Below are 23121 nucleotides of genomic sequence, written 5' to 3' on the forward strand. Positions count from 1 at the left end.
TACTGTAGTCTATTAAGTGTGCAATAGCATTATGTCTAAAAAAAAATCTGTATACCTTAATTAAAAAATACTTTATTGCTAAAAAATACTAACCATCATCTGAGCCTTCAGCGAGTTGTAACGCCCCAAAACAATTACAATAGTAACATCAAAGATCACAGATAACCATAACAAATATAGTAATAATAATAATAATGAAAAAATTTGAAATATTGCGAGAATTACCAAAATGTGACACAGAGACACAAAGTGAGCAAATGCTGTTAGAAAAATGGCGCCGATAGACTTGCTTGACACAGGGTTGCCACAAACCTTCAATTTGTAAAAAAACGCAATATCTGCGAAGCGCAATAAAGCGAAGCACAATAAAACAAGGTATGCCTGTAATGGCTTTCAAGGTATGTGAACAATTTCTGGGTCATCTGTTTTCCCCACATTCACAACTGGCTCCCTAAAGCAGGGGTGGCAACCTGCAGACTGGATCTGGCCTGAGGAGCCATTTATCTGGCCCATAGAGCTGGTGGGCTTCTGGAGCATTTTGGCAGCAGGAGGTCTTGCACATGTGGTGGCCCAGTGGTAGAGAAATGGCAGTGGCACTGCATGGGTGCAGGGAGTGGCAGCTGCTGCTGGGGCTCCAGCTGCAGCAGTTGAGGTTGGGTTGTAAACAGTCCACACTTGGAGTCAAACACTACTGAAGTGGCTCCCTGCTGCAAAATGTTGCTGATCCCTGCCCTAAAAGCACTGGCTTCAATCTAAATTTAAAGCAGAGGGTAAAAGTTTGCTAACTTCTATTCATTGTATGTAAAGATACTTTTAAAAAGTTCCTTGTCAAACATTTTCTAAATCTATTCCAAAGCATAGACTGGCAATAACAGCTACAGTGTGTCACTGTTCTCCAAAAATGCATTACCTGTAATCCTTCCTGCATTACATGTTTTTGTTTCCAGTCCTTGACTGCAGGACTGTAGACAGGTGTTGATTTTTTTTTTTTTTTTGGTAATAACTATGCTTTAACTGTTAATTAACACCCAAGTCATCTTCTGCTTTGTTTTCAACTGTCTTATATATCATTTACTAGTCCTAAAGTAATAGTTCTCTTCAGAAGAAGTTTTTAATGGGAAATTTTGTCAGTAACTGTTTTCTAGTTAGTTATCTTGAAAGTTGAAGACTGCACTTGGGCAGGCTGTCAAACAGAACAGTTTCCTAATACGGTTAGTAGTGGAAAGGAGGGTTTGTCTTGCAGCACTGAAGACCATGCTGGCAAGTTCAATTCAGGGACTGTTCTGGTGATGGGCTGGATTCCCATTAGAGCATGACTGCACTACCTAACACTCAGAGCAGAGGGGGAAAGGCTAGGATGCTTTTAATATGTGATCATAGTGCCATTCTTTAGATGACAACTTTTGATACTTCATTTTTGTTTTCAGTCTACCTTGATTAGCATGTGGCAAGGTGCTGATTACAATAATGAGTGTCATACTGAACTAATATCCAACCTTTCTTCTGCTAATGATGCCTTGTTTATAGTTGTGTAGATAAGATGGGTGCCCAACTTATGTAACTGAGGGTGCAGATATGACACACATATTCCACTTAATTCCACTCTAGGGTAAAGCTACTCCTCTGAAAATGAGAATTAACTATACTAGTATCCTGAGTGCAAGTCAGTCTCCACCCTAAGTCTTCTGTCTAACAATTCCTATTGCAATCTCTTTAGATAGCTGATTGTGTCTGCTGCAGATACAGATGTAATAAAAACTTGGGAATACAGTCTATGTTAAAGTCCAAATTAAGCAAGCCACATTCTATATCTGACCCCTCTGAGACTGCAATCAGTTTTCACCGTAACTGACTATGGACTTGTGTGATTTTTTTTATTTTTTTTTTCTAGATGCATCAACTACTGTATTTACAAAGGGGTGACTTAACGTGTCGTCTTCCTCTCATGGGAACTGGTATTGTCTTTTAACTTTCTCCAACACCTGTTATTCTGAGACTTGCCAGGAAGTTCAAGCAGGATTTAGGGCTATCATAAAGATGCAGCCCATCTTGAGCAGAACCTTTGTTGTTTTCAGAATTAATGTAACTGTTTGTTGGTATTTCAAACCTGACCATTCCATTTGATGGCAGGTTGATTTCCCTCTAAGGTTGTCTATCTGACATGGAAGATATCCTCCTTCACAGTGGGGAAACCCTTGATTAGATGTACTAACGTGAAGATTAAGAGCTTTTTCTATCAGTGATTGAGAGGCAGCTTGACTGCTTCAGTGTAAATGGTTCAGAATAACTGGATCAGCAGAAAGCCAATCTGGGTTTTCTTGGCGCTCATTCATGCTAGCAGACACTCCTGCATATCATCTGTAGGTTCAAGGACATGCTGGTTTTGGATACCCTACATCAGTGAAATTCCTTCCCCCATACTCTGTCCTGTTAGGGAACTCTTCCTGCCTCTGGGATCTTAACTTGCATCCTTATTAATTTGATGTGGAACCTGTATGAGTTTAGGATAGTCTGGACAAGCCCTCCAAGAACATCTGTTTGCCACCAGTAACTGTGGCTCTTTGAGATCTGGTTGGCACAGATTCTATGACCCGTCTCTGATAATTGGAGCTCTGAATGATGTTATTTTAAGAAATGAGCAGTTGCTGTGTGTCAGCTCCATTACCCTTGCCAGATACAAGACTGGAGGGTAGACAAGAAAGGTCATGGGCATGGTCATGTACTGGTATTCAGAAAGAACAGGCTTGCATTCGTGGGTCACATGCACTTCCAGAACAATCTCTGCAAAACCATGCTTACTATAATTAAGCAGTAATTGTTCCTATCCATAAGCCTTTCAGTTCAAAGTAGGCTATTTCTTCCTTTTGTCCCAATCCTTTAGGAATAAATGGGCATTCCTGCAGTTAAGATCTATCTCTAGTGTGTTGGCTATGCACAAATATATATCCTGTTCATTTTACTCTGCCCAAAATGTTGTAGTCTTCAGACCTCAGTGTTTAATCTTGCCATTTTTTTTTTTTTTGCATTCTCACCATCTAGAAAACTGAAGTAGTCAAGACATGTCCTAAGAACAGTTGTTCTCAACTTTTTTTAAACTCAGGCATCCCTCAGAAAATACTACCTCTTTTTTCACTCAATTTTTGACAACAGAAAACTATTAGACCAATTCTTCTATTGCACAGAACTCAAAGACCACAAGTCAGAATGTTTTTAATACTGGATTTCTAGTTTAAATCTCGATTTAATCTTGTGAATCATGTTTGCACACCTATTATTGCTAAAACTATATGGCATTCTTCAGCAACCTTGAAAGGATCTCGAGGCATCTTAGGTAGCACTGTGGTTGAAAAAAAAATCACTGCCCTAGAACATTCCTGTGGACACTGTAGAAGTTAAGGAATATGAAGCTCAAGGGAGGAAGCAACTCTTCTGCAGATAGGAAAGTTGATATTAAAGTAAATATAGTTACTTGTGTCCAATGTAAACAGCTTAACTTCTTCCCACCTTCAGTAACCTGCTACTTGCTACTGCATTAGTAATGAACAAAGGGAGATGAGCTGTACAAGAGTAAAATTTCTTATCCAGTAACCAAAAACTAGCAGTTTCTGTCCTTGTTCAACCCATCCTGTTAGTCTGGGAATGGCTGCAGAATGGTTTGAAACTGAACTTTTCCTTTTTTCAAAAGGAAGACTAACACAATTTAGGGTTTTATGATAATAGGGGAGTGAATGATTTATAGACTTGAAAACTCTTGTGTCCTGTTCTTCAGCTTAAGTAGCCAAGTCTGTGGCAAACAGCAATACTGGATCAATCCCAAATTACATAGATGGGAAATGTATCCCTTCTGGGTGAAAAAGGAGAAAGACTCTTAACAAGGAAGACAATTTCATTAGTTTGACTTTTTATAAATTAAAAGTATATGATTAAGTTGAGACTTCTCAGAGTTAAGTATGGGCTCTCATAAAAACACCAAATGGCTTGCCTTCCTGTCTAATCAGTCACCATGCCCCTGTGGCACAGAGCTGTGCCCTGCTTTGTTCTGCCTCTGTCCATACACTACTACTTGGGTACCTATTTTCCCTTAGTTAAGGAGAAGTAGAGCAGGTGACTAGATAAGATACCCAGTTGTAATTTTTTCTTTTAAGACAATCTTCAGGACACATCTCTAGGTTTCCCACTTCACTCTCTTTCTTTCATCAACTCTAGGCCTAACAGTAGATAGACATCTGAATGGTAATAAAAATGGTATTTATCCTGAGAAGAGGAGCTGGCTCTAAGGCCCCATTAGTTAAAGATCAAAACATAACATTGTGAACTGGTTTGATGATATTACTTTTGCATTGTATTTGTAAACAAAATAAAACTGTATCAGTTGATAATTAAATGCCTATGGCAGTAAAGTGAAGATGCTGTAAATTTAGTTCTAGGCAAGATTTAGGTTTTTCCAGGGACAGCTGTAGACTGCAAACACAGGTACCTCTTTTCCTCCCTGTGGTAGCTCCATACTTATCTTCCTAAAATACAACATAGGAAGGATGCAAGTGTTTTATAAGATTAATCTTATTCCGATTCATTCTGGGGTGACTCCAGAAGACAGTTCTACTTTGATCCATAAATTTAGATGAGAAGAGGATTTAGTAGAGGTCTTGTTACATTGCTAAGGATAATGCCTGTTACTTTAGTAGGAGTAATAAGTCTTTGCAAGCATACTGATCTGTAGTAAAAGAAGGAAAAGAATATTTATTTTGAGCTGTTCTTTTTAGAACATACTGTACAAACACCGTAGTGGAATATAGTTTGGGAATGGCTTTACTCTTAAATCATTTGCAGGAGTCCTCGTTTCAAAATTACCAAATACTAAAGCTCTGATGTAATGTTGAGCACTACAGACATTGCTTAATCTAAATCTGATCATTTGACTCGCAATAAACAGGTCCAGTGATTGAATTCTTACAAGAAATATTAATGTTTTCCCACGATTTCTCTCTTGTCTACTAAAGAATAAGCCATGTAGTCCAAAATTTCAGAACTGGAGTGTGTCACGTGCAGGCCAGGTGCAAACATTACAACTTCTAGTTTAAGTGGTTGGAAACCAGTTTTTTCTGTAATAGAACAGAAGTTTGGGGTGCACAGACAGCTTTAACAGTGGCGGATCCCAGTCTAAGATAGACCTGGATGTGGTATCAGACTTGTTTGATCTAATTTAGACTCGTCTATTGAACTTCATTACCAGATCCCTCCTGGCTCAAGTTAGGCTGCAATCAGTCCCCTGGCTGACCAGGTGCTTTTGTGGCTCCTCCACTAACTCCCCTCCTTGCAGAGCAGCTTGCTAGCCTCAGCCATGCTCTACTGCTCCAAGCTCTCACCCACAGGCAAGAGCATCTGTAGAACTTTCTATACACAATGTCCCTAGGCAGGGGAGGAGCATGTACTTTAGGAGGAAGAATCGGGCCCTTTGGAACTCCGGGGAGTGGCAAGCACCTGATGCAATTCCTGCAATCGGGCTGGACCCTTCACTGGAGTTCCAAGGGCTGGAAGATTGCAGCTGCTGCAGTCTCCCAGCTCAGGGCTCTGTAAAACCCCTGGGCTGGGGGAGAAGAGCAGATGCATCTCTCAGACCCAGCAGCTGCCAGCTCTCCTGGCAGCACTCCACAGGTGCCAGGACCCAAAAGTCCTACAGTTATGGATGCTGGGTCCTAGCAGTGTGTCTCCTGGTGCCAGGACCCAGCTGGGTCCTGGCAGATGCAGGGCTTGGATGTTATCTCCTAGCCTCGGGCTGGGCAGGGGAAAGGCCAGTGGCAACAGGAGATTAAGGGAGTGTACCTGACAACCAGTCAGGAATGGTCCCTGAACAGGAGGCATGTGGGAGCTCCTCCTGCTTTCTGGCCTCAGCCAGTGCAGGCATCTGCATTTCCCCCCAAACTGAAGAGGAAACATGAATTCCATTCACTCCTGATCCAATCTATGCAGCTTAGAGAAACCTGCATAGATTGGGCAGATTCTGCCTTGGGCTTTTTGAATGTCTGTACTTAGTCCAAGTCATTTGGTCCTCATATCCACAAAGGGATTCTTTCAGAACTCAAGTCACTAAAAAGCCTGGTACAACAAGGAAGCTTTTCTGGCTTGAAATGGACAAAGGAACATTTTCCATAAAATGAAAACAATAGATGAAAAGTTTAACCACCTCTTATTTACATAACTGACATTTATTTCATAGAGACAGAGGTAAAACATACATAAGCAAATCCTTTTGAAAAAAATCTTAATTGTGCATCTGATTTATATTAGGATGTTGTTAAATCATGGAAACAATGAATTACCCATCAAATAATATATGCTTTTAAGAATGGCTTCAGCATTTATTTGGATAAATACCCCTGCACTGTTTAAAAGAGTGTAAAAGTAAGTAAATTTAGAAGATGTGTGGAAAGAACACTGTTGCTGCCAAACCAGTAAGTGCTGTGCAGTCTACAATAAGTTTACAAGATACCTCTAAGGTGGAATACTCTGTGATCTCTGTATCATGTCACTATAAGACTATCTACTTTAAATTTTTTCATTTCTTCTAGTTAAGCTATTGCATATAATTTGAAAAAAAAAATCTTAAAAGTTTTTGTTGTGCTGTATTTACATTTTTTTTTTTTATATAAATTGTATCAACTGATTTAACTGCTTTTATAAGCTTGGGGCAATCACCAAGTTGTGTTACATGGCACTAGAAGCCTCAATTTCAAAAGTCAGTCTCCTATGCTAAATGGTTCTACTGCTTTCAATTTTCATATCTATGCTAAGTCACTGCTTTAGACAATGAGGAGATTGCAGCAGTTGCCAACTCCCTTCCTGGCAGCACTCTGCAGCTGGGAGATTGCGGCATTGGCACTGGCCTGCTTACATTTTTCAAAAAAAAAAAAAAAAATTAAGTAGACATATTTAAACACATTTGATGCATTTATTTCCAAGCAGCACAAAATCACAACCGGATACATGACAATAATGTTTAATTATCAAATGTCTGTTTTTGTCTTCAAAATATCTCATTTTATGCCTTCACTTCTACTAGTAATACTGCCCTTTTAGTTTGTTAGTAACATTTTGTTGAAATCAATGCTGTTTTCAGCAGAATATTAAATTTGGTTACAAAAATGCTTAAAACAGTGGTACAAGGTAAAATGAAAATAGAGTGGAACACTGATTTTTTTTTAAATGGTACTTATAAATGGCATGGTATATAGTCTGATCAGTATCATGTGCAGGAAAGTTAAGTGTATGGTATCAAGTGGATTGCTGGTTAGGGGCAAAAGCTTTAGTACACAGGACTGACTAATTTGGTACTCAGTCTTGAGTTTGGGACCTACATGTAGTTCCACTGGTGTCTGGGTTTGATGAGAAGGCTTTGACTAGTACATAGAATACAACTAGATGCTTCATCTGCCAGGAAGTTGTTCAGTGGAATCAAACAGCCACAACTATTACATAGTGACATGCAAACATGCCTTCACAATGTGTCTTATGATGCAAATCTTCAGTTATTTTGTGACTCAGACACTGCACATTGGAGAAATACCTGTTCCACTAACTGAGTTTGATTTACTAGAGATCAGTATTACAATAAAATCGAAGGACTGACTATATAAGACTATCCAAATGGACAAGGCCTTGCATTTGTTTTGGTAGCTACACGCACCATTGCCCAAATGTAGTTCAGGTAACTGGCAAAGAGTGTATCTACTAATGATCTGTTCACCTGCATTGGCTGTAGTAAAGCTGAGGTAAATACTGTTTCAGACAGCTAGCAAGAAGCTGCTCCTTGAAAAAACAAGACATATGCACACATACCCCCACGTTTCTCCTACCTTTCTCTCTGAGCATCACCTGAATTTAAAGTACAAGTAAAACTGCCAATTTAATACTTGAACTTTAATGCTGAAGGGTAGGAGAAAGGAAAATACTTTTGGTACAGCCACTATTCCACTCCTGAACAAGGACAGCTGGGAGAACATCACACAACAACTGTTAATGGAGCACAAGTTCTGAACAAACTGTGCCAATGTCTACAGAGCCCTGGAGCTCTGAGACCCACTACACAGCAGCAGCAGGCCTGCTGCTAATCGAGGACATCCTCCTGGATGATTAATCTTCCAATCAGGATTCCTCACATGCTCCTAGAACCAAGGAGAAAGTTAACGAAGTTGGCAATAGCAAAGGGCAAAGTCCTAAAATACAGGAAGAAGGGGGAACCATAAGGGCCCTGCTTCTACACCTTGTACCTGTAAATCCCAGCTACTTATCTGACTCCTAATAATCATCTTCTGGCCTACACTGGCCTAGAGTCCCAGAGGCCACAGACTGCCTTCACTACAACATGAAGTCTGAATACTTGAGGCTCAAGTCAACAAATAATATAAGGAACTGCTTCAAAATTTCCCCAAAATAAGCATGCTATTTTCTAATGTGCACGATGCATGAAATCTTTATGGCCAATGAGAAGTCAAGGAAAGTTTTTCTACTCTAACCTAGCTTCTTTCAGAGGTATGTACATGTTGAGCATTCCTGGTCTTTAAGAAGACAGAATAATGGGAAAAAAGCCAAAGGGGGCAGAGCTGAGCTATATTCAAGTACTGCAGAAAAGATACAGAACACTTTAGTTTACAGCAATACAAGCAGTTAGTGAGTAACCATTATTTCTGCAGGAAAAAATACTGGCATGAGAGAAATATTTGCTTTAGAAGTAAAACCACTTGTATAGCTGTGAAATGTAATTTTAAATCAAGGGTTTCTACTTGTAACTAGTTTTTAAAAACACTGGCTTTTTAGGAAGCTGAGATGAGGAACAATGAAGATGAAAAACAAGGGAACAGAAGTGTCAGTGTATGGAAATTGGTTGCAAATGTGGCTTTAAACCTTTTGAAAGAAGCTGAATTAAGAGGCTGTCTAGTGATCTTAATTTTTAAGTGTGAAGTAGATGAAGAGCTACTGCAGCTCTACTCTTTCAAAGTGAAGGAGATAGACATCCTAGATAACTACAGGCAAAATCCTAGTCCCATGAAAATGAATGGCAAAGCTTCCACCAATGTTCATAAGGACATGATTTCATCTTATAAGCATTCTTTATGAAGAGGAATGTTAAGTTAGAGAATAGGGGCTGAAATGCAGATGTTTACAGATTTTTGTCAGAGATGAAAGAAAGATTCAAGTTTGATGAACAAGTGCTCCTGTTTCAGGATATACTTAGATACAGACACATGGCATGTACTAAATACAGGATTGTCACACCAGGTACAAGTGGCTATGCCTTTTTTTTTTTTTTTTTTTTTTTTTTTTTTATAATAATGGCTCACCTTCAGATTTCTACAATAGCAGTTTTGCTTTCAAAATGAAAAGAGTCCTTACCTATGAAAAGGATATTCCCTGAGTAGCTAAAGAAAAAAATGAAAGCCTTAACCACATCTGGACAACTTTTGCTCAAAAGTCTTCATGATCTTCCTGGCAACAAAATATTAAGTTTAAACTACTGTCCTTATTTAGTAACAGTCTTGTGTTCACTTGCATGTAACTGTGTTTATAATTCTGCTCTATTTGACCTGCTTTATTTGTCCAGGGTTCGAATTCATATTTTTGTAGAGTCTATTCTGTTATGTATTTCCCTAAAGAAATCTCTTTAACTGGAATTTCTGCTTAAGTCCTGTGACAAGTTTGGTGGAAACATTCACCATTTCAACTAGTTAAAATTGACTTTGTAAATGTCACAAAGGTTTGTGGGGATAGAAAAGAAAGCTAAATAGAGATGAATACACGTATTTGATGATGGGGTATAAATCACATCAAGCAGCCTCAATCAGCAACAGTGCTGAATTTCATTTAAAACCAAAAGCAAGAAGGGCTCAGCCTGGCCTGTGTTGCTAATTTTATATGCACGCCCTTAGATCCAAAGGTATGAATCAGTATTGTTACACTTCAATTCTAACAAATATTACAGGAACTATTTGGCTATCTGAATTGTAAAATATAGCTAATTTACATAAACTTCTTTACTATTCAAGAAAATGTACACGTTTGAATTCAAACCTATATTCTGGCTTGCAACAAGCCATGTTTATTTGCTAGTGTCTTTATGAAGGCTCAGATTTAAAGAAAAGGACTCATTTTAAAATAACTAACTGATGTATTGCAATAGAGCTTTATATGCCACTTTTATCTTCCCAATATTGGGGGAGAAACTCAAACTTATATAGTGACACTGAAGAGCAACATTTCAGTTTTCTCTGTATGCAACAAACAACAACAGTTTGGTCCTCCACAGCTAAGTCTCCATACCTACACTTTACAGCAGTCTTTGTACAGCTGAGAAAGACCAGTACAACTGAAATACTGAGAAGCACGGTATAAAGCCACTATTCATTCATGTGCTATATTCAGTCCCCGAGGCCTTGCGTTGACTGAGTAAAAGTGGAAAGCCACGAGGACATGGCTGATTTTGCACTGGTGAAGGCTCCTCCAACTGACTGACCTGCATTTTTAAAGAAGAGAAAAGTTTACATAAAAACCCCAATTATACATGAAAATGAATGATTGCAAACAAGAGAGATTTAATTTACAATGCAAATCCAAAAATCTGTGCCATTAAGTATGGTATCTTGGAATAAATGCTATGGTCAACCAACAATAATTGGTCTCTGGGTGGTCTCTTTAGCCCTCAAGAGAGACTGAAGGAGCATAGCTTGTTCCAAAATGTTGACAAAAGCCAGCACACTGGAAATTGTGTGGCAGGCTGATGGTCCATCCCACCACTAAATGTGGGGACAGATCCCTTAGTGGAGCCAAGATGGAGAGATGCTCCTTGCTAAAATGCAACAGACGTGTTAAGGACCTGATCCAAAGCCCACTGAAGTCAATGGAGGCATACCATCAGAACAGCACAAACTGGGCAGAGGTAGACACGTGCAAATGTGCTGACAGTCAACTCTGCTTCAGAGTGCTCACTAATAGTCCACCTCTGGGCCCCTCCTACATGCCAGGGAGGCACAGCAAGAAGCTGTACATCTACCTACCACTGAAATGCTTTAAAGTGCAGCTGCATTTTGAAGCACTTCAAATTTACATCTTGTCTCTACTATTAAACATGAAAGCTGCGATACTTGCAGAAATATCTTCTGCATTAGATCTATTAGTATTAGATACTCCCTTAGTGCTCCAGGGTGGGGTTCAGTGAACAAATTTCTTACCTACAGCTTTTCCTGTCTGTACAACATTCCGGCTAGTGGTGGCCATGACATTTCCAATCTTTTTGCCACGTTCACTATTCTGGACAGAGCTACATAAACAGAGAATTGCATTAGTCTGATTACTTATTACTAGTTCAAAGGACAACCTCCCCACAACCCCCACCCACCCCAAAACAAACAAATAAAAAAACAAACATGATGATCAAACCCATAAAATTCAAGGTCCATCTAATTTCATAATGACCAGTCAAACATTGATGAGTGTGCTAGATATTGGAAGAACAGAGTATCTGTTCAGTAAGCTCCAAAACAAAAGGCAACAGGTTCACCTTACAGGACACCCCATAAAAGTGCAAAAGTCTAAATATGATTTCGTTACACTGTAAAATAGTGTCTTGTAATATATGGCAATTACTTAGAAGCATGTTATCATTTGTGGACAAAGGGCTGCATTTTATTAAAAGGCATTTGGCTAGTTCAGAACAGTCATCATTGCTTTGTCCATTTAGTGTAATAGTTAATTTTACTTAGTATTTTTCTGTTAGAATATTACTATGACTTTATTGATTTTTTTTTTTTTAATACTGCTTTTTTTTTTTTTTAAATGTCTATTCATTTTCAGAGGCATTCGTGAAGTCCTCTCATTTGTTTTCAAATGATAATACTCAAATAGAATTCTATGCCACCATATGCCCTTATGGAACATCTTTAAAACTATACTGAAAGAGAGCTGCATTCCATTTTACTTCACATACCTCCACAAAAAAAATCATCAAAAAGTTCCAAAATCCTAATTATTTATAAATAGGGTCTGATTTAAATCATGGGCCTAACTCGCTAGTATGGCCCGACTGTGGCAGGGGCTGAATCATTTGGTACTGTCCCTGGCAGACCCCAGCCTGGCCAAACTTGCTTGGCATTGCAGTGGTGATAGCTTGGCAGTGCCCACAGCCCCCAAAACACAAAGGATTGCAAGATGAGCGGGAGGGAGGTGCTGGAGCACAGGTGGCATTGCTTGCACACAGGGGGACGCCGTCCCAGCTTCACCCACCACTACCCCCCATCACTGTCCCCAGTCCTACCCCTGACTCTGCTCTACACATAGAAGTTCTGCTGGGGCAATGTTGTGCACTTTCCTCCTACTGCCTTCTGGGCCCCACCTGTGGCCAACCCCCAGCAAGCAGCCATATTCTTTGGCATTTTGTCGCAAATAACATTTTTCATGAAAACGACTTAATTTTGTATTTTCACAAAAAATGTGAAATTGCGATTTAAACCAGGCCTTACTTATGAAGAAAGCAGCTTTTCAGGTATACTTGGAATGGAATTGCCAAGGAAGTATGGGTAATTGTGGTAAAATGAGCAGAAGAATGGCTAAAATACCCTAACAGACTTAACCTTTTTAACCCAAGTACTTTTCCCCAAATAAAATTTATAAACACCTTCATTAGCTGTTAAAACTGTGCAATTACTGCAGATGACATCCTAATACCCAGGATGAAGTTTCAGCCCATGCCACTGAGACACTGGTGATCAAAAGCATTGAGAAATGTAGTTCTGTGCTTTCTTTTAATTGCAGATTTATGGCAGTTAGATTTCCAGCCCAAAATTAGAACCAAAATATACAAAAAGAAATATCCAGGTACCGGAAGCGTTTCAGCTTCCAGGGTTCACAAAACATTAATCATTTACAAAAATGTTAGAAATTTGATATAATAATTAGATTCTAAACATTATAACGCATGCAAATTTGCCATTTTCCAGGTATAGAATATAATTATCAGAGGGCTGTCTTAAATGTATCCCCCCCACCAAGTTCACTCCAACTGCTACAGCAGGGAAAGCAGCATCTGGGGAGAACGGAGGCCAGGAGGCCCTCCCCCCACCCACTTCTTCCTGCAGCCTTCCTGCCTTCTCTGCCACCTGCACCCCCAACCCCCAGCTCCTCTCAGCCTCTGCCACCCACACTCCCCAGTCTCTGCTCCTTCCCCCGCAACCCACTCCCCACAATCTCTGCCTCTTCTTCGTCCCTCCCTTACTGTCAGATGCTGCTTGGGCTCTATTCTCACCTGGGTCAAGAGGACAGCACATAGAAGCACAACTCCTGCTGGACCACACATGGATGTTGACGCTGTTGATTGGCAGGGCAGGAGATAAGAGTTTCCATGTGCTCATGCCTGGGAAGGAATCCAGCCTGAGCCAGAACTGAGCTGTACCTGACAGTAGTAATGCAGGGGTGGACAGGGGGGTGGACACAGTAGGAGGGGGGCAGAAGTGGCAGAAGGCATGCAGAACAGGAGCAGGCGGCTCTGTGGGTCTGACCTCCAGCCCCAGTTCCGGCTCAGGGCCAGTCAGAGCCACAGCAGCTGCCTGCCTCCTCCTTAGCTTTGTATGTCAATCTAAGATGACAGGCTTTTCCCCGCCGTGCTGATTTGGGGGGGAACCTCATCTTAGATTTGAGTAAATGCAGTATATTATTGTGGTGTCCAAAAACCCTAATAAAAGATTAAGGCTGTAATGCACTAGGTTTCAAGCACACCACAAAAACAAAATCAGTGAAAAATGTTCTTGATACCCGTGTTAGGCACACTCTCTCTTCTTAGATGTCGTTCTGTAACTGAATGCTGTATTTAGCTTCACAGAGAGGGTCAATTCCCAACTCTGAACCTTGATTTTGTTTCTATATTCTGATTTTAGCAGAGGCAATACAAGTGACTGATACATGTTAAAAACCCCTTATATTTAAGTATTTAATGTTCTAGATACTCACTGTGATAACCTTAACTTTACGTCTGAGACAGAATATTGGCCCTGGAATGGATGGCTAGAAAAGGAAAAAAGGTAGTTCAGAAGTTTCAGTATTAGTGTTTTCATAATGAACACATGCCACACTTTACATTAGTGGTTGTCCTCCACTGCTGTAAAGAAAATATCTAGTCTAGCTGTATTCTCCATCTCTTCATGGATCACATCCCAGGTTGTGATTCAGTCCTAAGCTTCTGCCAAATCATCCGCAAGCCAGATCTACAAGCCAGCTGTATACAGTCTTATTTTCACGGCTCCTGCAAGCTGACAGTTGAGACTCTTCCTGTTGACAAGATGGGGAATGAGAGCCCTTTCTCTGGTAGCCAGAAAGGGCTTTATAGATTTTTTTTAAAATGTACTGGAACAGTACTTAGTGCAAGTTTTGGGCCAAAATAGTTATCTAATAATGATCCTGGTCACTACTGGTCCCTAAAAACAATAAAAAAAAAAATCCAACAGATTGAACCTCTGAGGAAGAATGGATGTGTCCTCCCTAAAGGGAGGAAGTCAACTCCTATCAATGTATTCAGTAACTTCCTGAACATCATATCTTCACTTTATGTATGTCTCAAACATTTCTCATCTCTCCAAGCAGCCTCATAAAAAGTGTAAAGAGAAGCAAAGAAACAGAATTCTGTACTACCCAATACAAGAGGTCTGATTTCATATAAGAAACCTTAAAGTTCCTTTCTTACCTAGAATTGACCTCTGCAAGAGCTGGATGCTTGTTGCTATTCCATACTCTGTAATTATGTGTATTTTTCCAAGCTGTTACAAAGGCTGTTCCAAAGTCTGACAGCATCTTTTCATTGTCTAATGAATAAAAGAAGAGGGGAGTGAATCTATGGCAGTTCACTTAGGATGTAACAGGAAAAAATGGGAAAGAAGGGGTTTTCGTTTCATATATCCTCGCCAAAATGAAGAGTTGGACTCCAGGACCCTAACCATCAGCAATGAAACAAGTTTTTTATTGTGGATTTAAAAATGTCTATTCGCAAATGTGTACACGTTATCATGGTAATTTGTAAAACTTTCAGAGAAAAGTAAATTTTCTAGAGTCAAACACAAGTAAAAACTTTTTCATAAGAAAGCCACTGAACATCCTGCAACAACACTGCACAACTATGAGAACCTGAAAACAAAGATATGTGGCCTCACTCTGCTGCAAGGCACCATATAATGGCAGGAGAAGAGTCAAAGGAGTGAAGATGGCCACCACAAAGCCTGAGGTATCACCTGGCTCTCTTCTAACAACAGATTTGCTAAGCTGTTACAACAATTTGAAAATTCTATTTTTGAATTAAATTTGAGACTTCTTAGCATGTGAATTAGTAAAGAAATTCTTCTCCACTCATTTCTTTAGTCATTTCAGAACAACTGAGATAAAAAAGAAACAGCACGAGGTTCATGAAAAACACGACATGGTACAACATCAAAGAGTTAAATCATTGTAAAATTACAAGGCTAGTGGCCAAGGAGAACTCAGTATTTTTATGTTTAAGTAAAGCTTTCAATATGTTTTTCAGAAGTTCATTAGATAGATACAGAATTGACTAATGGCTATTAACTCAGAATAAATTATGAAGGGAAGGCAGGGAAAAAGTAATCCTGGGCAAAAAGAACATTTTCCTAAAGGATTTAGGGTTAGCTGTTTAAGTTCTGTAAGGACAACTGAAACAAGCACACTGCAGAGAAAGTCTGGATTAGCAGGATTTCTACATGCATGGATATCAGGTACTTTATCTGTGAAGAGGGAATTTAAACACAAATACCCAACTGAAAACAAAAGAGGGAAAGATAGTTTTGTAAAAATCACTAAATGAGGCAGTGTAAATAAGATGGCCAAGGGTGCTTAAAAAACTGAAAAAAAATGTGGCCTGAAACAAAATGAGATTATGGCTTCTAGGGATTTTAGAAAAATCTTCAATGAAATAAAGGCACAATGCGAGCCAAATTCAAACTTCAATGGAGCAATTGTTTACCGTGCATCCTATTTTACTACCCATCCTCCCCAAAACCCTAAGCAAGGGATCAGAGCGTACCTGGTTGCAGCACACTAGCAAGTAGTGCATGAAGATACGCATTAAACTGAGCCCTGATCCACTCATCTCCTCCTTCCCAGCCAGTGCCATCAAGGAAAACGTCATCCCTGTTCTCAGTTACGTGCTTCACCAAGTAGTCTGCAAATCTCAGGTCAGCAGTTGTGGGATTCAAGATCTTCCGAAGTTCTGGATCATGAATTTGGACATGGGCTTCCTCTATCTGTTTAAATAATCCCAACGGCAAGAACAGTCCAAGTAAAACTTCCATTATATAAAATATGCACTATTTTTGTCACACACCAATTCCTCCCCAAACCACAACCACAATCACAACTACTGGCAAGGAGAAACAGACAGCCAGTTTACACACAAACTCTTCTCAGAATATTTCAGATATTGGTCTAAAATAGCCTGGATTTAGGGACCTTCCTGCCATAATGAAGAAAGCTCTTTGACAGGATTGGGTCAATCTACCCAAGTATATTGCTACAGCTTCTTTCCTCCTACTTTAATTTATTGGCTAGGTTAATTAACTTATCAGACCATAATCATCTAAAGTTACTAGGTGGTCCTTCTACAAATCAGAAATGTGTTAGGGCAGCTACTGCTTCCCTGTAGTGTCATTTTATGGTCATTTAAATCTAAAATTAAACAAACTGAGGACAGCAGCACTAGAATGCTTCTCTCTAGTTTTCTCAGTTATAAACATCTAATTTTCAAGAACTCAGTAGGTAGCCACTGAAGTTCACTACAAGTAAAATAAATCATGATGGTGAGGTGTCAACTGGAATTTTCAAATGCAAGACACTGGATACAAAATGACACACAGTAAAGTTTGCACCATTTTTTTGTGCAATTTTCTTCCTAAATAAAAAGCTGATAATGTAAATATATAACTGCTATATTCTGTAACAATGGGCCTGTACAGAAATGAGGTACTATGGTTCTTCTGAAATCACTCCTTGTGGACAGCACTTACTCTGCAATAATTATCCTGATAAATGTTTCTGTGCAGACAAGCACAGCTCTCTTCCTCAGTATCTGCACAATAGGGTTATCAGATAGTGAACTAAACATTAAGAAATCCTATTCAATAGCCTGCTTTAAATGAAGAACAGCAAACACCAGTAAAAATTAAATGCAACCAAGAAATATTTTTGTATATTGCTTCTGGACAAAACTTCACTTGAAAGAACATGTGGCAGAGGCCACGTTTCTGGAAATGACTGTTCAAGTACTTAGTGTGATGGGATCCTAGTCCTTGATTTTACTTCTAGTTGCTACAACATCCAAACAACTCTAGTATTAGAGTCAAGGCTTTCTTCTTTTGATTCAGGTATATGCTAGAGGATGCAAACAATCTTTTAGTTTTCAAGTTCTAAGGAGAGGATGCATACTTCCACAATTGCATCACTTAGATGTTTTTGCTGACGAAACAAGATGTTGGTTGCTCCTGCAACAAAGCCACGGATCGTTACATCGGACAGGAGATGATGTTGTTGCAACGCCATGTACGGCAAACAAAGGTATCCCTAGGATAACAAAGATGTTAAATGATTAATAAAAAGGGAGGAGGAGGGAGGGAAAAAAAAGATGAGTCATCGTATGTACTTACTTACATTAACAGTTCTTCCTAATAAAACAATAAAAAGCGAGAGACTGAATCCAAATAGGTAGAAAAACCCTGGTAACTGCTTTCCACTGAATTCCCAACCATGTATAAACACTACTGTAGAACACCACTTTGCTACACTACAGTACAGCAAGCAAATAAATGTGCACAGAAAGTAAGCATGTTGGGAGTCTTGATACCCCAAACCCCTTGATGCTGGATATGTCACTACTTTTGTCCTCATAGGTAAACTTATCCCAAAAGCAATTCAGTCTGTATCACAATGATTAGCACGTGAAAAGGCAGAACTGTGAAGGAGTTTTGGTGAACTGAGATGCACAGACTGGTGACCACACTGAATGGTAATAAGCCAACCCTGGGTAAAAACAATGACAACATGACTGTTTCCATGCTCCCTACTCAATTGCCCAAGACTGTTCTTTCAGATTGGAATCTGAACTGTATAAAACTCCTTAACACAAAGGTAGTGTCTGGAATTTGCCTTACCTGAGGGGACAGAATCTGAGGGGGTCTGAAACTTTGTCACCCAGTAGGTACCGAGCATGTATCTATATATTTATTCGCTGCTGTATGTGGCTGCTACTGGTAATTTTGTCTGATTGTTAAATATTCCAATAAACCAGGGTATAGTTCAAAGGAATTTGCTTCGGCTTGTCTTGTACTTCTCTGGAAAAAATAAAAGCTCTAGACAGAGTCATCTTGGTGTAATAAGTATACTTAGTAAGAAGCTACGTAGACCTGTATTCTTAAGACTCTGGTTGAATTCCAGCTGAAGGTGGTAGGGGCTGAGGACTACAGCCTTTTAATTGCAATAGAATAACTTAAAATGACATTAGTTTTATGGTCATAGCACTATTCTCGTGTCCTTAGCAGTCACAGCAAGGACAAGAACTCAGTAGATGGACAGATTCTTTTATCAACTCTTTCATGTCCCTTCTATCCAGAAGAGACCATGCTAATTACTGCTGTTATCCAAAATTTGCAGAGACTTCCAGAATCCAGGGGTATCAATCTAGACTTCTTGGTGAGCAGCATATTCATGCTTGGTTTAAAAACAGCAGGAGAAAGAAAAGTAATGCCCCACGCTTTTTAAGCACTGTACCTTTTCTTCTTTCATATGACATTTTAGGATTACAACATTCATAGATTAATAACTAAATTTGATAACCATTCAACTGCTTCAGGGGTAGTTGTACGGACTGATTTTAGATGGTCATTAAAATGATCTACTTGGGCAATCATTCACAATGTGTTGCACCATGTGAAAAAAAAAATTGCACCACAATTGCAACCCAGACTCTTTGATTCTCCATTTACCTTATGCATTGAATTAAACCTTCTTCTTCTTAAAAAAAAAAAAAAAAAAAAAAAGAAAGCAAAAAGTATATATATTTTTTCCTTAGCTTTTGATATAGGTGATGCTCAGATTCCTGCAACAGCTGGAACCATCATAATTTTCCTTTTTAAATGGAATCAATGTCCCTCTTGAAACTCAAGTCTAATTCCAGCTGTTCAATTACATACTCACTAACAGTCCCAGAAGGGCTACAGGCATGCTGGACACAACAATAAGAGCACATGTACATCATCAGATGTACACAGCAATTTGAAACATATGAAAGAAAGGAGTAGAACTCATTCTTTTGCCAGATTAAATGGAGAGAGAACTAGCCAGATGACAAGTACTATCAACTAAAACAGAGCAGTCTTTGTCAAAGTACTACAGTGCTTTGTTATGGAATCACCAACATAAACTTTATTTGTCTGGAAACCTAAGAGTCTAAAAAGCTGCCAACAGAAGATCTAATTCCTATGTAAGTTTAAGAAAGAGATAGGCTGAGAGATCTTAGGAATTCTTTGCTATTAAAAGACCAGAGTGTCCATTTCAAAACTCATACTCTTTTTCACTTTCCACAGCATGGCTGACACCATACCAAAAAACGACACTTAAGTGACCCTAAGATGAAGGATCTAAAATAGACTTGCATTTCAGGTTGAATTGCCTGGTTTCCTTGGAATACACAAACCAGAAGTTATTAAGGGATGGATGTCACTAAAAGCTGGTATCTTAGAAATTTCAAGCCCCGTTTCTAATTACGTAAGATAACCCTGAATGAGAGATTGCCTTTGTGGAGTAGAAGGTAAATCTTTATATACTGTTAAATACAATTTAAATAATCTCGTTATTTTAAAACAATCTTCAAGTTTTGTCTCCCACTAATGGTTTGGTGTCCTTTTACTAAATGGACAACATTGCCATGGTCATTTTAATGGAACTGGAGTAAGCGTATCTTTGCCTCTCCTTGTAATTTCATAAATTACCTAAATATCTTTAGTAGTAACACGACTGCCTTCTCAAGACAAAATCAGACAAATTACTTGTATGGTAGTGATTCTGGAAGATGTACCAGGTCTTTAACTACATGTATCCCTGTTAAGCCAGTTTGTCATAACATCATTTTTGGTGTTTCTGGTCAAGCATCAGATCAAGGATCACTGCTAGAGACAAATATCTTAAAACTCGTTGTGCTAGTACAGGAAAGGTGATATTTTAAAACTGCTTGCGAAAAAATACATCTTTTCACCTCATTTCCTAAAGAACGTGGTATCCCCAATCACAAGGGTCTAGAAAACAGTGTTTGGGTCTTTTCCTGCAGAAATCACTATTTTGCAATTCAGCACTGCCAGTTTTTAGTTTTATCTTAAAGTTCAATTGCAGAGAGAAAATCTTTGCCTCTTTCACATACAAGTGGTGTATAATTATTTACAACTAAAAGTAAAATCTTTGCAAGATATAAATGGGTTTGATTTTTAATGTGCTGAGCCATATTTGCTTCAGTCACTCCCTGTTCAAGAAAAGCAAGATATTTTCATGAACATAAATAGAGGACTGCTTTCAAGTGAGATTAGCATTCTCTTACACACAGCTAGGTTTGTTTTTAATTTATAAAAAAAGAGGCAGAGAGACACAGAGAGAGTATCCTCTAGTAATGCCTCCTTATCAAGGATGTAAAAAGAAGCCAAAAACTCCATTAGTAACCCTATTCTACAGATTAATTTGGCTAGAATTCATCTTAAAATGGATTAAACACCACAAGTAGCACATACTACCCACAGCTTTTTGTGAAACTCTTGTACTTCCAAAATAAATCCTTTTATTGTTTGAATAAGTTATTATGGGGTAAGTTCTAAATCCACGTATTTCAGCCAACAACTCTTTTGATTTAAGTAGAGAAAGTCCTAGACGAAAGGATTGGAACTCAGGACCCCCTCCCAATCCAAGGGAAGTGGCTAAAAGGTTAGTAAGCCTTCTTATGCTCTCCGACTTGGTGAATCTTGAATTCCTTTTTTATACAGCAACAGAAGAGTATACTTTCCTAGGGAGTGGGAGATGTAGTTTTGAACCCTACCAGGCTAAGGACAGACCTGAAATTAGGTCCCCTGCACCCTGGGAGAGTTTTTTTGTTTTGTTTTTGTTATTTTTAACTGCCAAGACTATTATTAAAAGGGAGCATGGTTGCCACCCCCTTCCATTGTGTTTAAAATAAAGTGATTATTTCCACTGCATGTTGTAAGGAACTACATCCTGTCCATGTGAGGCATGCTTTGAGAATGACTGCCAGACTAAGTACGTTAGGTGGCTTAAGCCAAGGACCTCTGACTTTCTGGATCCCATTTTATTTGGTGTTAAGATAGGTGCCAAGCTGCTCAGATATGTAAAATAAAGCAGTTCTGGGCATCCACTGGGGTAACTGTACATGCCTAGGGAACTGGCAAGGTGCCAACTGCCTCTGGAGGTTAGGGGCCTCCAGGATGAAACAGCAGCTGAGCCAAGACTTTCAGGATCTCATCTGGATTCAAGTACTTAAACTCCACTTAAAACTACATTTTAGGTACCCACTTTGGATGAAAGTCTAAACTAGGTGGGACTAGGTTAGACAGTTCTTTCGAACATGTTAAGCAACATCTATGGGAGGGATTGGTGTGCTCTAAGACCAGCTGTTGATGTCTGACCCTCCCAACTGATCAAGTAACATCTGAAGGTCATTACCTGTTAACATGGACTTCTAAAACTAGATGGCAGAGTTATAAGTCATGTAAAAGAATGTACGTGCCTAAGGACAGATAAAATGAGAGAACTTCTCTGGATATATTTGATAAAATGTAGTCAATTGTCAAAGTCTGCACATGCACATTTAGTGATACCTTAAAAATAAACACACAACTTCACATTGGGCATACAAACACATTATTAGTCCATTTCAGCCTGCCTTAATGTTTTACTGGGCTTTTATATAGTTACTGGTTATAATGATCTAGCTGTTTACCTTGGTAAAGATGGCCAATGGCATGCCATACTGGTCCTCCTCTAACCCAGATATCAAACCTGGAACAAGAACTGCATGTCCTGTATTAGCCTGGGGCTGCACAGTAATAGGAAGGTTTTCTGAGGTTGCCAATTCCTTTGAAAAGATCTCAGTCTGTTTCGTGACCATGTTTTCATGTTCCTGTTCTTTCATATTATGGTCTTCCAAAATACTAGGATCTAAGGTTTCCCAATCACTTTCAGAAGACTCTGGAGAGGTGCGCATAGGAGGTTTCAAAAACTGTCCAGTACCATTTGAGGACTGTGCCCCATTGCATTTCTTTTCAGACTGGGAAAAGGACCCATTTCCTTTCTGATTCTCCAGTATCTGGATTCCTGTCAGCTTACTGCCTTCCCCTGCTGGTCCTGAGTTTGTATTTGAAACATCAGCAGCAGGCACAGAAATACAATCATCTACAGGGGTGGTAAATTCTTGCAAGCAAGGATCCTCTGATATACTCTTTCTTGGTCTGTACTGTGAGCAATCAGTAAGACCATGTTCAATCATTCCTAGAAGGAAAAGCAATATGTAAATAGTACAAACTCACCAGGGATTTTACCAGTCTTTGATTATGGTAACAAAGGAAATTCTCTTTAGCATACTGAAAAAGTATCATGCATTTTACAAAGCCTCTTTGAAATTCTTCTATCCATATGGCCTTGTACTAGCCATCTGCCTTAAATGTTACTTAACATCTGAATTACATTTGTTTTTACATTTGGCGGGAACATAAAACCAACCACCACTATCAACCTTACTAAAGGTTATTCACCCTAAAGTCATAAAACAGACAGCAGTATGAGGAAGCCATGGTAAAAAAGAACAAAATACTCTACAGAACTATCACATATCATGAGGCTCTGTGCATGTACACTTCATAATAGAGCCATCTCTAACTCATGTAAATGTGTGAAATAATCTTTCTCCAAGCAAAATACCAACACACCTCCAGAGTCATGTAAGTTGAACCCCTTCATGAAATATAGTTTGGTCAACTTCAATTATGAACACAAAACTGCACAAAACAACCAACCAACCAACCCTGCTATGTT

The 23121-nt window shown here is 39.1% G+C and overlaps 1 protein-coding gene across 1 annotated transcript in view; it reads right to left on the minus strand.

Annotated features, from left to right (window-relative positions):
• Positions 1–6187: 6187 nt before the first annotated feature.
• AVL9 (AVL9 cell migration associated) overlaps positions 6188–23121 on the minus strand; it is a 50963-nt gene continuing 34029 nt past the window's right edge. The window contains exons 10-16 of the mRNA XM_090050242.1: positions 22031–22578; positions 17467–17601; positions 16070–16289; positions 14723–14840; positions 13993–14046; positions 11223–11311; positions 6188–10507 (exon numbers count right to left, since the gene is read on the minus strand). Coding sequence (XP_089906368.1) covers positions 10413–10507; positions 11223–11311; positions 13993–14046; positions 14723–14840; positions 16070–16289; positions 17467–17601; positions 22031–22578 — 1259 coding nt within the window. The 3' untranslated portion in view covers positions 6188–10412. The remainder of the gene's footprint in view (positions 10508–11222; positions 11312–13992; positions 14047–14722; positions 14841–16069; positions 16290–17466; positions 17602–22030; positions 22579–23121) is intronic.

This window comes from Crocodylus siamensis, chromosome 5, assembly GCF_052110815.1.
Source record: "Crocodylus siamensis isolate JL-2025a chromosome 5, ASM5211081v1, whole genome shotgun sequence".
Taxonomy (NCBI): domain Eukaryota; kingdom Metazoa; phylum Chordata; order Crocodylia; family Crocodylidae; genus Crocodylus; species Crocodylus siamensis.